This window comes from Oratosquilla oratoria, chromosome 20 (genome assembly GCF_046742065.1).
Source record: "Oratosquilla oratoria isolate Oo_2021 chromosome 20, ASM4674206v1, whole genome shotgun sequence".
Taxonomy (NCBI): Eukaryota; Metazoa; Arthropoda; class Malacostraca; order Stomatopoda; family Squillidae; genus Oratosquilla; species Oratosquilla oratoria.
The window spans coordinates 42,187,631-42,203,997 of record NC_134796.1 but is presented as its reverse complement, the minus strand read 5'-3'; the positions used below and the strand labels follow the sequence as shown (position 1 = coordinate 42,203,997).

At 42.6% G+C, this 16,367-nt stretch overlaps 1 protein-coding gene across 1 annotated transcript; it reads left to right on the top strand.

Moving 5' to 3' along the window:
• Positions 1-300: 300 nt before the first annotated feature.
• Brr2 (U5 small nuclear ribonucleoprotein l(3)72Ab) lies at positions 301-13,165 on the top strand. Its single transcript, XM_076203913.1, has 2 exons — positions 301-427; positions 6,122-13,165. Exons 1-2 carry the CDS (start codon positions 383-385, stop codon positions 12,485-12,487), a joined length of 6,411 nt encoding a protein of 2,136 aa, XP_076060028.1. The 5' UTR covers positions 301-382; the 3' UTR covers positions 12,488-13,165.
• Positions 13,166-16,367: the final 3,202 nt, after the last annotated feature.

Genomic DNA, 16,367 nt, shown 5'->3' with positions numbered 1-16,367 from the left:
GATTTCTCCCCAACGGCATGAGAAAAACACAAATTGTATAGCATTTCAGTTTTGGTATCCAGACATTTGGTCACACGATATATGATGGATATGAATATGAAGATCTTGATCATTTTATGTTGACATATCCATTTCTAAATAATGAACGGAAAACAAACTGATAAAAGTAAAATAAGGCAGAATCAATATTTCTTTTTATTCCACAAAAAAGTATAAAAATATTTTGATGTATGGACAAAAATAAAAAAATATATACTAAAAACAGGACAGTAGAATAAAAGAAAAGTGCAATAGCAGTAGAAATTATAGATCACGGAAAAGTGTAACTGTTGAAAAAGTGTAAACTTGCGTCCCAAACGTTGTTCATTCGATACAAACAATCATGGCGGATCAGACCGCCCGACAACTTCAGTATGAGTATAAAGCGGTAAGTACCTTGTAATGATAGTGTTTTTTGTTTAATTCTTTTACTTTCACAGTACTTTCAAGGTATATATTTGTGAAAGCTAAGATGTATTGTTTGGTCAATTGGGATGTGACGTGTTATGGTCCACAAACATCACTAGGTGTGGGGTCATGTTGATTCGCTGCTGGCATTAGTAAACAATAGTAATGAAAATATAGTTTTGATACTTGATGCTGACAACAACGTACGAATTACTGGTACAACTTTATCCTTGCGGACACACACTGGACTTTCATGTTCTTGTTTGGTCCTCCAACATGATAATTACGTGACGCCTTCAATCATTAATTATTTTTTATTTGTTGAAGTTTTGAGGTCCTTTTAAAGGACCTTTAGTTTCTTTCTAAGTTTCTCACAGTCGTGGTGGTCCACCGCTTATGCCTGAACTGGCATACCCTTGCCCACTTGATCTGTTTCACATTTTTGGACAGTGCGTATGTTGCGCTAGAAGTGCACACTTAAGTGATATATCATTAAAAAAATAATAATTTTGTAAAGTAAAATACATAAACGTAATTTACTTATTTGGTTTACTTAAAGTTCCGAGGTCAGTCCTCACAGCCATAGTAATCTACCGCTGCTGTCAGACCTGCTGACCCTCTTTGCAAGGGCCAGTTGATCTGTTATTGTGTTTGTTGAGAACCTACTGATGGCGGTGTAGCCTGGCACTGGAGGCTCGTCTGGCACCTTCTGTAGAAACCTGTCCAGCACGTGCTTGAAGCTGTCCACCGAGCATTTGGTTCTCTCTCTCACGTCTTTTGGGAGGGCCAGTAAGGTCTTAAGCCTCTCTGGGGCTCTTGGTGGGAGCGTTTGTCTTTCACACTTGTGTCCGTGCCTTACGCTGTGGTATGGCTTGCTAAAAGCGATATTTTAGTGACAACTTTGACATTGGTGAGCTTTAAGATGCCATGTTTGTTTTTGTATGTTGTGGTAGACGAACTAACAGAAGTCTTATAAATTGGTCTGGTCTAGTCTGATGACCTCTAGGGATGCTAAATGCAAACCCCACAGGAGGCTAGGTTTATATAGGTTAGGTTAGACTAGACCAATTTATTAGACTTCTGTTTGTCTTCAACAACAAAAAACAAACAAATATGGTGTCTCGAAGCTCGCCGACATGTGAGTTGTCACTTGTGTATCGCTTTTAGCAACTTTTTCTGTTTATTGATATATCACTCGGATGTGCACTTCTGGAAATTTACCCATTAAAGACTAGGATCATGTGTCAGGTTGGACGCCAGCAGGGTTTTGACTCTTGCTGAGGCTTTGGAATGTATACCTCTTCTCATGCTCTTGCATCCTGTTCTCTCGTATTTTGTGGGTTGTAGGAGTCCTGAGGTTGTAGGGTCAGGCAGTATATACTCCAGTTGATGTAGTCTTAATGTGCGACTACATACATATACCAAAGGCTTTTTCCCCCTACATGGGGGGGGTAGCCAAAAAGCAAAAGGCATAAAAACTACTCTCACCCATTCCATTTCCCATACATTCCACTCCCCTCCACCCTCCACCCACTGCGACTACAACATTTATGAAAAACGAAGCTGCAACTACAACGCAGGACCTTCCAGATACAGATGGCCTCCCATCTCCTTTGCTGTAATTATAGCCCCAGCTCCCTCAAGCAGTCCCAGTAGTCATAGTCCCTTAGTCCTGTTATTTGTTTGGCATAGGACTTCTACACAAACTCCAGGGCCTTCCATAGGGTCGGCATTACTTGTGGCTCCTTTGTCACAAAGGTTCTGAGGACCTATTCCACTATCCATTTGGGTCTTGTCACTGCCTGAGAGATATGTTGTCAGAAGCAGCAGTCTTTACTAAGATTACACCCTGGGATTTTACATATGGATATAGGGTAATGTCTTGTCTTCCCTCAGTGAGTTGTTAGGCTGTGTTCTTTATAGTCTTATCAGAGCCATGCCTTAATATTTAAAATTTTCCTTTATTGGAAGTCGTGTTGCTTCTCATGGCCCAGGCATATACTGCGTCAAGGTTTTGTTGTAGGCAGGATATGTCTCTTTTGCCTGTTACAGGATGGGTTATGCTTGTGTCATTAGAGGAGGAGAGGTGGGAGCCTCTTACTCTTGTGCCAATATCTCCCATGTGAATTAGAAAGAGTAAAGTACCCAGAACTGAGCATTGAGGCACTCCACTGACATCTCTCTCCTCTGACTTGTGGCTGTTAACCTTGACCATCTGCACATGTCCTGTTAGAAAGTCATGTCATATATAATTGATTTCCCTTCTCGTAGATAAACCCTATAATCCTAAGTTCCCAATGATCAGCAAATCAAATGCAAACCGTTTACTAACACAGCAGAATGAAGTACTGAGAATAACAGAATGCACCAAAACCACCACAACAGGTCACCTACAAAAAGAAACATCCCAATAGAACATTACATGGGGGTGACAGGTGCACAGTTATGTGCCAGAACCATAAACGACACAAATCCTTCACACTTTATTTCATGACCACCACCAACAGAACACAACAATAAACATTTACCTGTGATAACACATACATGCCCATATAACTAAACAGCCCCTTCAAGAAGGACCATCAAACTCGATATTCACTTCTATTCGAGTATCACGCAAACACATTTTTCACTTTCTTTTTTGCATTTGAAAGATCCATTATAATATATTAGTTTAGAAGTTATTGGACAACATAACTTTCGCATTAAATATCTGTACTTGCTTGATTCTGGAATCTTATTCAGTACTCCAACAACACCTCCTCCCTGTAGATATAGGCTCCACAGAGAAAGGCCTCCTATGCCCAATAAGACTCACACTAGCATACTATGAATAGAAGTGGCCCAAGAATGGAATCCTGAGGAACTCCACTTGTAACATTTTTCCACCTAGAAGTTTTTCCATTTAAAACAACTCTCTGTTTTCCATCATTCAACCAATTACTAGTCCAACTTATAGGCTACCACATACTATGTGTGAAGCTAATTTAATTTAGTAAGTAGCATGCCTACACCCGGGACACCGTTTCAGCATTGACACGGTACGGACACATAATAGGCCTGGCTACAGATTCAGAACTGCCTAAGTGCAACCACCATGCAGAAGGCATGGAACATTTTGTAATACAATGTCCCACACTAACATTACCTAGACAATCATAATATCTCTTCTCTAAGTGACTTATGGTCCCAACCATAGGCTGGTGCCAGTATCTTTCACCCTGAATAAATATAACCTCACAGAAAATGTGATCAAGCCTGTTCACAGAATCAGGAGTCACTCAGCTACAAGTATATACACATACCAAACTCTTTTTTACCCTTACAAGTACAATATAAATATAATCAGGAAGTAGACACTGCTATCCTTGTATAGTCCACCCTCGGCTCATGATGCATACATAGGCACCACCGTATTCAAGAGGTTGAAGAAACGCTTCTTTACAAATAATTGTCAATAACTAATAGTGGTACTGAGATTTGAAAATAATAAATTTGTGTTCAGTTCCAGTAACACTTGTAGAAATTTTTCACTTTCTTTTTGTATTTGAAAGATTGTTTTTTCTATGTAATGGTTAGGTAAGGTTGGGAGTTACTGGATCACGTAAGTTTCACGTTAAATATCTGTTCGTGTGGTCCTGGAATTTTACTTAAATTTTGTGAAAGTACACAAGGAGCCTGACAATATTATGATTTTGAAAATGTTGAGAATATGGGAACTGTTTATACATGGGAGATAATCTAGTTTAACCTAACTTAGCTGGGAGTGATTACAGTCTAAAATCTCATAAATACTGCTCTCTGAATTAAGTATGAATTAAACATGGCAGAATGAATATTCATGCAATGGCAACCACCTCATAACTCCAGAGAATATTGTAAGTTAAGGCAAGTATTGCCGCTGCACTGAACAATAAGCCACATTGGGCCATGATGGGAGGTCATGTTAGAAAATTCACTGCAGCATTACTCTGTGCACTGATGGCTTTCTCCTTTCCTTTCCTACAAGTGACGCTTTCTGGTACATTAGAAACTTGGAAATACATACTCCAACCTTATGGAAACCCCAATCTTTGCCAGTGCTAAACATAACTAAATAAATCACCAACAACCCATTTTATCATCAAATGTTCATCTTTGAATATACAAAGGGTTATTGTGAAGTTGCTGTGACTAGTGCCAGCTAGTAATACAAGAGGAGTAGTCACTGGTTGCTAAATCTATTACAAAAACTTGTGTTAGAAAAGCTCACTGGCCGAGTGAGTTAATGTTGCTACTCTGGCGGAGGTCAAGGTGATGGCAGATACCCTGCCACCAGCAAGCTGGACCAAGGTCATGATTCATTAAATTCGACACTACAAAGTCCTCTGAAAGGGACACGATCCCAGCCTTCTGATAGACGGGAGTTCACGATGTTAACCTCTATTGTACGATGATGTCGACATGAATGTCATGAGGCATAAGCGGGTATATGAGGATGCTGGCGTCAGTATCTTGATTATAGTTATTTTGTAGCTGTAGCTGAGTGACCCCTGAATTCTATGAACTGGTTTGATCACGTTTTCTGTGTTTATTATTACTTAGAGTGAAAGAGAAAGGGTGATACAGCTATAACTTTATATTCTATAACAGAGTATTGTGATGAATCAATCATCATACATCAGGCATCCAATGCTGTGCATGAGAATTTGACTCGTATCGAAGAGGTTAAATTCAACACTACAAAGTCGTCTGGAAGGGGCACTGTTCCGGCCTCCTGAGTTCATGTCGTTAAGCTTAATCAGAAATGATAGGGACCTAAAACTTGAGTACCACCCCTGAAGAGTTCCACCTTCAGGTGGAAGTAATGAAGTTGCTCATGGGATTTCACCCCCTCAATACGCATCAAATTCTTGCTCACAGCATTGGATGTCTGAAGTACGATGATTGATTGATCACGGTACTCATGTTATAAGATATTAAAGTCACTGCTGTATTGCTCACTCCCTTTCACTTAGTAATAATAAACACAGAAAATGTGATCAAGCTAGTTCACAGAATTTGGGGGTCACTCAGTAACAACTACAAAATAAATATAATCAAGATGCCAACACTGGGAACCTTGCATACCCACTCGTGACTCACGATGCCTATGTAGGGGTCATCATATGGACGGGGTTAAAGACAAAGAGCAGGGAGATGATTGTCACCAGTGGCGAACTCTCATGACTGTCACAAGAAAATGAACTAAACATACAAACTGGTAAGTAAACAAATGAACAGGTTAATTCTTTGACATTATGACACGTAGCGTAAGTGCTCGTGCATCAGAATCACGACACCTTGAACTATGATATTTCTTTACTTTTGTGAGATGTATTCCTTTCATTGACTAAGTACTTGGCAAAATCATCTTGCTTCTACATCAAATCCATCATGGCAATTTGAGGCCATATAACTTTATTAGGGTAGGTGTGGGAGTAGATCAGTTTTGAATTTGAGTGGTGGGAAGAGTTTCGATGCTTTCCTCTACCACTGGTCTTCCAGGATTGGTATGTGCTGTTGGGCCTTTATTTGACCTTTAATTTGTGTTTGTTTAGGTTATGGAGTACTATAATTATTATGGGGAGGGTGTTTCATGTTGAAAAATGTGATTGCGTTCAGAGACATTGCTTACACAATTTTTTCATTTCAGAATTCAAATCTTGTTCTACAAGCGGATGTTCGGCTCATCGAGAGACGCAGCAAAGATGAGGCAACAGGAGAAGTTATGTCCCTCACGGGGAAGCTGGAGGGAACGCGCATGGGAGACCGGTATCAGCGTACCAAACCTGAGAAACCGAAGGAGGAACATCAGCGTAAAGTGAAGAAACAAAAGAGAGAGGACAACTCCGCGGCCATTACCATAAAGACCATGTCCATCTTGGATCTGGAGGAGATGGCGGACATTATGTACAGGCCTAAGAGCCAGGAGACCAAGCAGACATACGAGGTAATTCTTTCTTTCATACAGGAAGCCCTTGGGGATCAGCCCCGCGATGTGTTGTGTGGTGCTGCCGACGAGGTCTTGACAGTGCTGAAGAACGACAAACTGAAAGATAAAGAGAGGAAGAAAGAAACAGAAGAACTTCTTGGGGGTTTGGCAGAAGAAAGGTTTGCCTTGCTAGTGAACTTGGGGAAGAAGATTACAGATTTTGGTCACGAAAAGAAGACTCTTACGAGTGATGATGTTCTAGACGAAACTCATGGGGTTAATGTTCAGTTTGAAGATTCAGACGAAGATGACGAAGAAGAGGTCTACAATGAAGTTAGGGAAGATGAGGATGAGGAGAATGAGGATGGAGGAGAGGAAGCCTCTAGTGGTCATGCTATTCATGCGGAGAACCTTGCTGGGGGTAATGCCGTTGGGGGGAAGAGGGAGAAACAGCTTAGCCCCCATGACATAGGAGCACATTGGCTCCAGAGGGAACTGAACAAGTTCTACAACGATCCACTTCAAGCGCAGACAAAGGCCATGGATGTGTTGGAAATATTGAAGACTGCCAAAGATGACCGGGAGTGTGAAAACAAACTTGTGTTGAACTTGGGCTACGATAAGTTTGAATTCATCAAAATATTGAACAGAAACAGGCAGATGGTTCTACACTGTACTCTCCTGGCTTCTGCACAGTCAGAAACTGAAAAGGAAGAAATTAGGAAACTGATGTTGGCAGACACTCAGCTGAAAAGAATTCTTGCTATGTTGGAGAATGAAGAAGAGGTGATGGACACGAGCGAAGCCGGAGACGAGCTCGGAAGTTCCCGACAGAGGAGACTAAATACGCAGAGTATGGATGTGGATGATAAGTCAGGCCTAGTACCTGGTCACAGGCAGTTTATAGACCTGGAGAGCCTCGTATTCACGTCAGGGTCACACTACAATTCCAATAAGAAATGTCACTTACCTGAAGGTTCCACGAGGCAGATGAAGAAGGGTTACGATGAGATCCACGTGCCGGCCTTAAAACCAAAGCCTTTTGCACCAGATGAAACTTTAGTACCGATCATAAACTTGCCAACGTATGCTCAACCAGCCTTTGACGGCTTCAAGAACCTGAATCGAATACAGAGCCGCTTGTATAAGGCTGCTATGGATACGGACGAAAACCTGCTGCTTTGTGCTCCAACTGGAGCTGGTAAAACGAACGTAGCTCTTCTCACCATACTCCGCGAGATCGGAAAAAACACCAACTCAGATGGAACTATAAATGGTGATGCATTTAAGATAATTTATGTTGCCCCAATGCGGTCACTTGTAACAGAAATGACACAAAACTTCTCTAAGCGCCTTGAACCTTACGGGATCAAGGTTGGTGAATTGACGGGTGATCATCAACTAACACGAGAACAGATTATGGAGACGCAGATCATCGTGTGTACCCCAGAGAAATGGGATGTCATCACGAGGCGAGGAGGAGAGAGAGCGTACACTCAGCTGGTAAGACTCATCATATTTGATGAAATTCATTTGTTGCACGACGAACGAGGACCGGTTCTTGAAGGCCTTGTGGCGAGGACGCTGCGCAATGCTGAAACTACAGGAGATGCGGTTCGACTAGTTGGTCTCTCTGCTACACTTCCCAACTACGAAGATGTTGCGGTGTTCCTCAGAGTGAACATAAAAACCGGGTTGTTCTTTTTTGACAACAGCTTCAGACCTGTCCCCCTTGCTCAGCAGTACATTGGTATCACGGAAAAGAAAGCCATAAAGCGCTACCAGGTGATGAACGATATCCTTTACGAAAAAGTCATGGAACACGCTGGCAAAAATCAGATTCTTATTTTTGTCCATTCCCGCAAAGAGACAGCAAAGACGGCCAAGGCGATTTTGGATATGTGCTTGGAGAAAGACACTCTCGGAAACTTCCTTCGGGAAGGATCCGCATCGACAGAAGTTCTGCGAACTGAGTCCGAACAGGTGAAAAACAACGACCTGAAGAACCTCCTTCCATATGGTTTTGCCATTCACCATGCTGGAATGAATCGTATTGACAGAAACTTGGTGGAGGATCTGTTTGCGGACAGACACATTCAGGTATTGGTGTCCACAGCAACATTGGCATGGGGCGTGAATTTACCAGCACACACGGTAATTATCAAGGGAACTCAAGTTTACGATGCGAGCAAGGGCCGCTGGGTAGAGCTCGGTGCATTGGACGTCCTGCAGATGTTGGGTAGGGCAGGTAGACCTCAGTATGATACCAAAGGTGAAGGTATTCTCATCACAAATCACTCGGAGCTGCAGTATTACCTCTCCCTGCTGAACCAGCAGCTCCCGATTGAGTCCCAGATGATTGGCAAGCTACCGGATCTCCTTAACGCAGAAGTAGTCTTGGGGTCTGTACAGAATGTAAGAGATGCAGTTAACTGGCTGGGTTATACATATCTCTATGTCAGAATGATCAGAGTTCCTCATCTTTATGGGGTGAACAATGATAGCAGTGACAAATACCTACAGCAGCACAGGGCAGATATTGTACATTCAGCGGCCCTTAAGTTGGAGAAGAGTAATCTAATAAAGTATGATAAAAAGTCTGGTAACTTCCAGGTTACTGAACTGGGACGCATCGCTAGTTACTTCTACATAACGCACGATACCATGAGTATATTCAATCAACAGCTGAAGCCTACCTTGAGTGAGATTGAACTTTTCAGAGTATTTTCGCAAAGTTCCGAGTTCCAGAACCTAATGGTGAGAGAGGAGGAGAAGTTGGAGTTGAAGAAGTTGATGGAAAGGGTACCGATCCCCATCAAAGAGAGTGTGGAGGAGGCCAGCGCAAAAGTCAACATACTTCTTCAGGCATACATCTCTCAGTTGAAGCTGGACGGTTTTGCTCTTATGTCAGATATGGTCTACATCACCCAAAGTGCCGGGCGACTTATGAGAGCCATGTTTGAAATTGTTCTCCATAGGGGCTGGGCCCAACTTGCCGACAAAACGCTCAACTTGTGCAAGATGGTGGATAAACGCATGTGGCAGTCCATGTCTCCTCTGCGGCAGTTCAGGAAGATTCCGGAAGAGGCCATCAAAAAACTCGAGAAGAAGAGCGTACCGTGGGAGCGATTGTATGACTTGGGCCCTAATGAAATTGGAGAACTGATCCGCATGCCCAAAGGTGGTAAGATGATCCACAAGTACATTCATCAGTTCCCCAAACTTGACCTGGAGACGCACATTCAGCCAATCACTCGACAGATGCTCAAAGTAGAGCTCACTGTTACACCGGACTTCAAATGGGACGAGAAAGTTCATGGACGATCCGAGGCATTTTGGATTCTGGTGGAGGATGTTGATGCTGAGAATATTCTCCATAGTGAATACTTCCTTCTGAAACAGAAGTTTGGTGAAGAAGAACACGTTATCAAGTTCTTCGTGCCTGTGTTTGAGCCTCTTCACCCACACTATTTCATCCGTATAGTTTCCGACAAATGGCTCTCGGCAGAGACGCAGCTTCCCGTGTCTTTCCGTCATCTCATCTTGCCTGAGAAGTATCCCCCCCCAACGGAGCTGCTAGATTTGCAGCCTCTCCCCATCACTGCTCTCAGGAATCCGAATTACGAAGCACTGTATCAGAACCTGAACCGTAGCCAGCAGTTTAACCCCATTCAAACTCAGGTCTTCAATGCCACGTACAACTCGGATGACAGCGTCTTCATTGCAGCTCCCACGGGCTCGGGTAAGACCCTCTGTGCTGAATTTGCAATCCTGCGTATGTTCATTCAGGACGAGAGTGCTCGCTGTGTTTACATAGCGGCCAAAGATGAGATCGTGGAAACTATGCACGATCATTGGCAAAAGATGTTCAGTGCCCTAGGAAGGCGAGTGGTTCTTCTTACGGGGGAAACGGGCACTGACCTCAAGTTACTGAACAAAGCTCACATTGTGGTCGCCACAGCCGAAAAGTGGGATGTTCTCTCTCGTCGCTGGAAGCAGAGGAAGAATGTTCAGAACATCAACCTCTTCATTGTGGACGAGTTACAGCTTCTCGGGGGCGAGGAGGGACCCACCCTTGAGGTTGTCTGCTCCCGAGTGCGCTACATGGCCTCCAAGATCAGTCGTCACATTCGAATTGTTGCCCTTAGCTCGTCATTAGCCAATGCTCGAGATGTTGCACAATGGCTCGGCTGTTCGTCAAACTGTACCTTCAATTTCCATCCTAACGTGAGACCACTTCCTTTGGAGCTTCACATCCAGGGCTTCAATAACCCACACAATGCTTCACGGATCTACGCCATGTCCAAACCTGGGTATCATTCCATCCTGAAGTACAGCCCACACAAGCCCTCCATGATTTTTGTGCCCTCGAGAAAACAGAGCATGATTACAGCCAGCGACATGCTTACTTTTGCTGCAGCTGACAAGGATCCTCAGCGCTTCCTCAGGGTGGACTTGAACGAAATTGAAGAATACGTAGCACAGATTTCAGACGAAATGTTGCGGGAGTTGGTGAGCCAGGGTGTTGGGTACCTTCATGAAGGGCTTAGTTCTCGAGACAAACGTGTGGTAGAGACTCTTTTCGAGGCGGAAGCCATACAGATAGTTGTGGTGAGTCGGGCGCTGTGCTGGGGTGTCCGAGCCTCCTCGTACCTTGTTATTATCATGGACACGCAGGGTTACAACGGACGTTTGCACACCTACGAAGATTATCCCATTACCGACATCATGCAAATGGTTGGTCGGGCCAATCGACCTGACGAGGATGATGAAGCAAAGTGTGTCTTGATGTGTCACACTTCCAAGAAAGATTACTTCAAAAAGTTCTTGTATGAACCACTTCCAATTGAGAGTCATCTTGATCACACGCTACATGACCATTTTAATGCAGAGATTGTGACAAGGACTATTGAAAACAAGCAGGAAGCAGTTGATTATATCACTTGGACCTTCCTGTATAGAAGAATGACTCAGAATCCACTCTATTATGGACTGCAGGGCGTTTCCCATCGTCATCTGTCAGATCACTTGTCGGATTTGGTTGAGAACACGTTGCACGACCTGGAGGAATCAAGGTGTATCACGATTGAAGATGATATGGACACCGCTCCCCTCAACTTGGGTATCATTGCCTCATACTATTACATTAACTACACCACCATAGAACTCTTCAACAAGTCCCTCAACAACAAAACCAAAATCCGAGGTCTTCTGGAGATTATTTCCAGTGCTGCGGAGTACGAGAACGTCCCGATTCGACACGGCGAAGAGGATGTTCTGCGACGCCTTCAGCAGAAAGTACCAAATAAGCCTGAGGGTAAAGTAACTGATCCTCACCTCAAGACAAACTTGATGTTGCAGAGTCATCTCTCACGGATGACCTTGAGTGCCGAGCTACAGCAGGACACGGAGTTGGTGCTAGGACGGGCTCTGAGACTCATCCAGGCCTGTGTCGACGTACTCTCGTCAAACGGTTGGCTGGCACCTGCTCTCTCTGCGATGACGTTAGCTCAGATGGTAACGCAGGCGATGTGGTCGAAGGACTCTTATCTGAAACAGTTACCACATTTCACGTCAGATATCATCGAACGATGTGAAGCTAAGGATGTCAGCTCGGTCTTCGATATCCTGGAGTTGGAAGATGAGGACCGGAACAAACTACTACAGTTGACAGATGGACAGATGGCCGATGTTGCACGATTCTGCAACAGATACCCCAGCATCAACTTGGACTACGAGGTGCTACTGTCAGACTCCATCACCAGTGGATCGACAGTAAACGTGGAGGTCGTTCTGGAGAGAGAGGACGAACCTGGGCCCGTGATAGCACCTCTTTTCCCGCACAAGCGTGAGGAGGGATGGTGGGTCATCATCGGAGACCCGAAGGCCAACACTCTCATTTCCATCAAAAGACTGACTCTCCAGCAAAAGGCCAAGGTGAAACTAGACTTTGTGGCCCCCAGCGAAGGTTCATACGAGTACCGTCTGTACTTCATGAGTGATGCGTACATGGGATGCGATCAGGAGTACAAGGTTTCACTGAAAGTTCGTGAAGCAGAATCCGAATCGGACACTGATAGCGAGTAGTTTAAATGATGTGAAGAGTGATGTAATTAAAGAGAATGTTTACCTTGATTGTACAAAGATTTATAAAACAATGATGTTATGGAGAGGATAAAACACATTTGAATTTATTGGAGGATCAACTTATGTTCATTAATGGCAAAATTAATTGCAATTTCAATGTTGACATTATTGCCCTTCCCCCTCCCATTCCCTCCCTCTCTCCCCCCCATATCTCTCTCTCTCTCTCTCTCTCTCTCTCTCTTTTTCTCTCTCTTTCTCTCTCTCTCTCTCTCTCTCTCTCTCTCTCTCTCTCTCTCTCTCTCTCTCTCTCTCTCTCTCTCTCTCTCTCTCTCTCTCTCTCTCTCTCTCTCTCTCTTTCTCTTTCTCTCTCTCTCTCTTTGGCAGTTATCTCCCATCATTAGAAATATGTCTTGATTGATGTGTTTATAGAAACAAAGAAAAGATTGCTATTTTTTTATATATGCCTGTGCAGATATCAACTACCTTTGTGATTAATTCAAAATTAAAGTGCAGTTTACTTGTGGCATGAAGAAAGTGGGTTTATTGGATTTAAGGTTTTGTCATATGTACTATTTCTATGGACTAGCCATGTATTATGCTATTTTCTAATGTACAAGCACATATGGGAAAGACTGGATGGGCATTGTGTGTGTGTGTGTGTGTGTGTGTGTGTGTGTGTGTGTGCACATAGGGACAGAATGTAATACTAATGAACATATTGACACAAGAAAGTCGGCTTGCACTTTGGAATTACTGTACCTGTAAATGACGTTGGGGCACGTGACAATGAATGGAGACTGACATGTGAAGGTATTTCCTGTAGTGCCTGCATCCCAATAAAATCAGTATGTGGTAATTTGTGTGTCTGTATCCAAAGTGTGTGCTCTTCATAATTTAGGAAAAACAAAGAATTTTTTTTATAAAAAACAAAAAAATATCTTTTCCTCATATAAGGTGAGTAACTATCATCCAAATGAATATTGTACATCAATTGGAATGCTACAAGTCCTATTTGCTACATGCCTATCCTTAAAAAGATGTAGAAAAGGTATTTGAAATCTTGGAATGACTTCACTGCTTTGAAAGATGCTGGTTTGTTTTGAGTTCCCTTTGCTACTGGGAAGATGCCACGAAGATGACTGAAATTGATTGATGGCATCCAGAAGAAGTGTCACTTGTAGCAGAGGAGCGTTTAGAAAGACTATACTGTCATTGCTACCAAGGAGGTGCTTTGGAGCTGAGTGAAATGGTCTGACAGTGACCAGATTAATAATATTCTAGTATCTACCTAATCTATCTATAAATAAACACCCATTACAGAAGCTAAAACTTAACTCTTCTAGAATACCATTGATTTTTAAAAAATAAGTTGTCAATGGGTAAAGAAAGGAAGAAAAAGTTGTGTGAAAATTATCACTAAAATATTTTTTGCTATAAATCGTGAGATTCAGCTGTTGCCTAAATGATGATAACTGTTGACTCAACTTTCACAGTTCTAAGGCCCCATATCCCGTAAGGGTAAACAAAACCATTATGACAAAAAATATACGTACATATACCAACAGCTTTTCCCCCCTTACAAGGAAGGTAGCCAAAAAACAAAGGCATAAAATCCACTCCCACCCATTCCATCCCCATGTACTCCACTGCTATTCACCCCCCTCCCTCTTATCTATGTAATAGTATCTGCATGGGTTGACATTCTTGTGGGTTGCTAGCATTATACACAGTGTTGGGGAAGGATACAGCCCTCCCATAGATCTATCTGGGAAGCGACTTTGGACTGCCATCTGTGTTATATCAGTGTGGGACAGTGTTGCCATTGTGATCTATGTCAGTTCCCACAAATGAGTGAGATTTTTTTCCACAAAATTCACACAAGAAAATCTGGATTTTCACTTTTTATTCCCCCCACAAAAAGAAGGAATTATTATATACACAACTAAGTTCATTGCAACATATAATTTGCTCACAAAACATCCCATGTGAGCAAATTTCTCCCACAAATTTGTGGAAAATTCCCACAAGGTGGCATCAGTGGACTGTGGGACTTTCTGTCACCTGCTGAAAATAGTAGGAGAAAGGAGCAGTTGCCAGGTGACTGCTATATCCGAAGAGGTAGAAGAAATACAAAGTTGATGGAGACCTTGGGCCTGACCCAGAGAATAAGAAAAATAAAAAAATCCTTATATAAATCCTTGGATGGGAAAGAATTTTTTTTAAGAATACCACCATAAGAATCTTACAGTGGTATTCTTAAGAAAATATTTCCTCATATAAATCTTACAGAAATCCTTGGAAGGGATTTTTTTTTTTTTTTCTAAAGACTATTACCATAAGAATCTTACTGTGGTATTCTTAAAAAAAAATCTTTCCATATATACATCCTTGGAAAGGTAAGAATTTTTTTTTAAGAATACCACCGTTAGTCCCTTGGAGCTGCATCTCTTGATGGAGGTGAGTTGGTTGACAGGTGAAAATGAGCTGACCCCACAACTGACAGGTATCGATCATTGGTTCCTTGCTTAGAATGGAGGCAAGTGTTCATTTCTCTTAAATTCTTGGAACCCTAGAGAGGTAAGAGATGACATTCTTGCTTCATGTGTATGTAACCCAATTTTAAATCCCATTTGGAAAAAAATAGTAATGGGTACTGGTATGAGTAGTATATATACAGTAAGTATGTTTATACATATCTCTTTTCTATGTCTGTCAAGCAAGGAAGGGCTGGGGGAAGAGTGGGGACTGGTGTGTGGATGATATTTTGATGCAGGCTGAAAGGATTTCTCGTCTTCTCTATTTTCCACATGAAGGGATGGAGAAGGGGGTCGCCGATTAAGTAAAGTGGCCTTGCTATGAATATGCTGTGTCTTGCTGCATTGCTTCTGACCCAGGCAGTAGGCAGGAGACGGGGATGATGTTTTATCTACATGGAGTAAAGATGTGAGGGAAGCTGGGGTGGTTGATGGGAGTGGTTATGTGCCACTGACTTGGACATCTCCCTTATAGGGGGTGAAGAAACCCTTTGGTGTATGTGTATTATATATATTGTAAATACCAGAGCTGGGTGCGTTCCTCAGTGCATTCTGCTTTTGGTCACGGTTAGTGCACCCAAACTATTAAAGCAATATAGGTGCCAGTGTAGTATGTGTCCTATGAAATTTTTCTTTGGTAGAGTATGTGGCCTACCCATAGGTGGGTGTTATCACAATAAATTATTGCAATAATTTATCACGATAACGCCCACCTATGCTGATATGACACAGACAACAGTATAATTTTTCTTCCCAAAGAAATCTGTAGGAGTTTCCCAGGACTGTTGCTAGCCCCTATGGGGCTTCAGTTTTTTTAAGAACATTGCAGTGGAAGACACTGCAATAGACCATAAGGCCTACACTAGGCAGTTCCATCTCTCTTACCCCCTGTCATCCCTACCCATAAAATTATCTAATCTCTTAAAATGACCAATTGCTTCAGCACTCACAAGATTGTTCAACTCTAGGTAATGATGGATTAATTGCTTTTGTTCGGCCTTCCTCAGTAACATATCTCTTGATGCAAATGTTTTTAAACTTGCATTTTTTCTACTAATTTCCATGCCTTATCGATTACCTCATCTTCCATGACTTGTGACCTGGACTTAGTTTTCAACGGACATATGCCTTCCTTCTCAAAGTTCCATTTGTATACCAAAGGCTCCTTCCCCTGTATATGGGAGATAGCCAGTCAAGGCATGCATCTACTACCACTCAATGTTTCCTTCTCATCTTAGATCTTTGAGAGCGAAGGGTCATCCCAGACTCCTGCCCACTGCCTGGGCCAGAAACAATGCAGCAAAACACAGCACATCCACACCAGGTCCTCTTCACTTACACAGCAA

What these genes read in the sequence shown, in the direction of transcription:
- Brr2 (XM_076203913.1), top strand. Translation starts at nt 383, where the DNA reads ATGGCGGATCAGACCGCCCGACAACTTCAGTATGAGTATAAAGCG. An exon ending in TTCAGTATGAGTATAAAGCG is followed by an intron (nt 428 to 6,121) that starts GTAAGTACCTTG and finishes TTTTCATTTCAG; the next exon opens with AATTCAAATCTTGTTCTACA.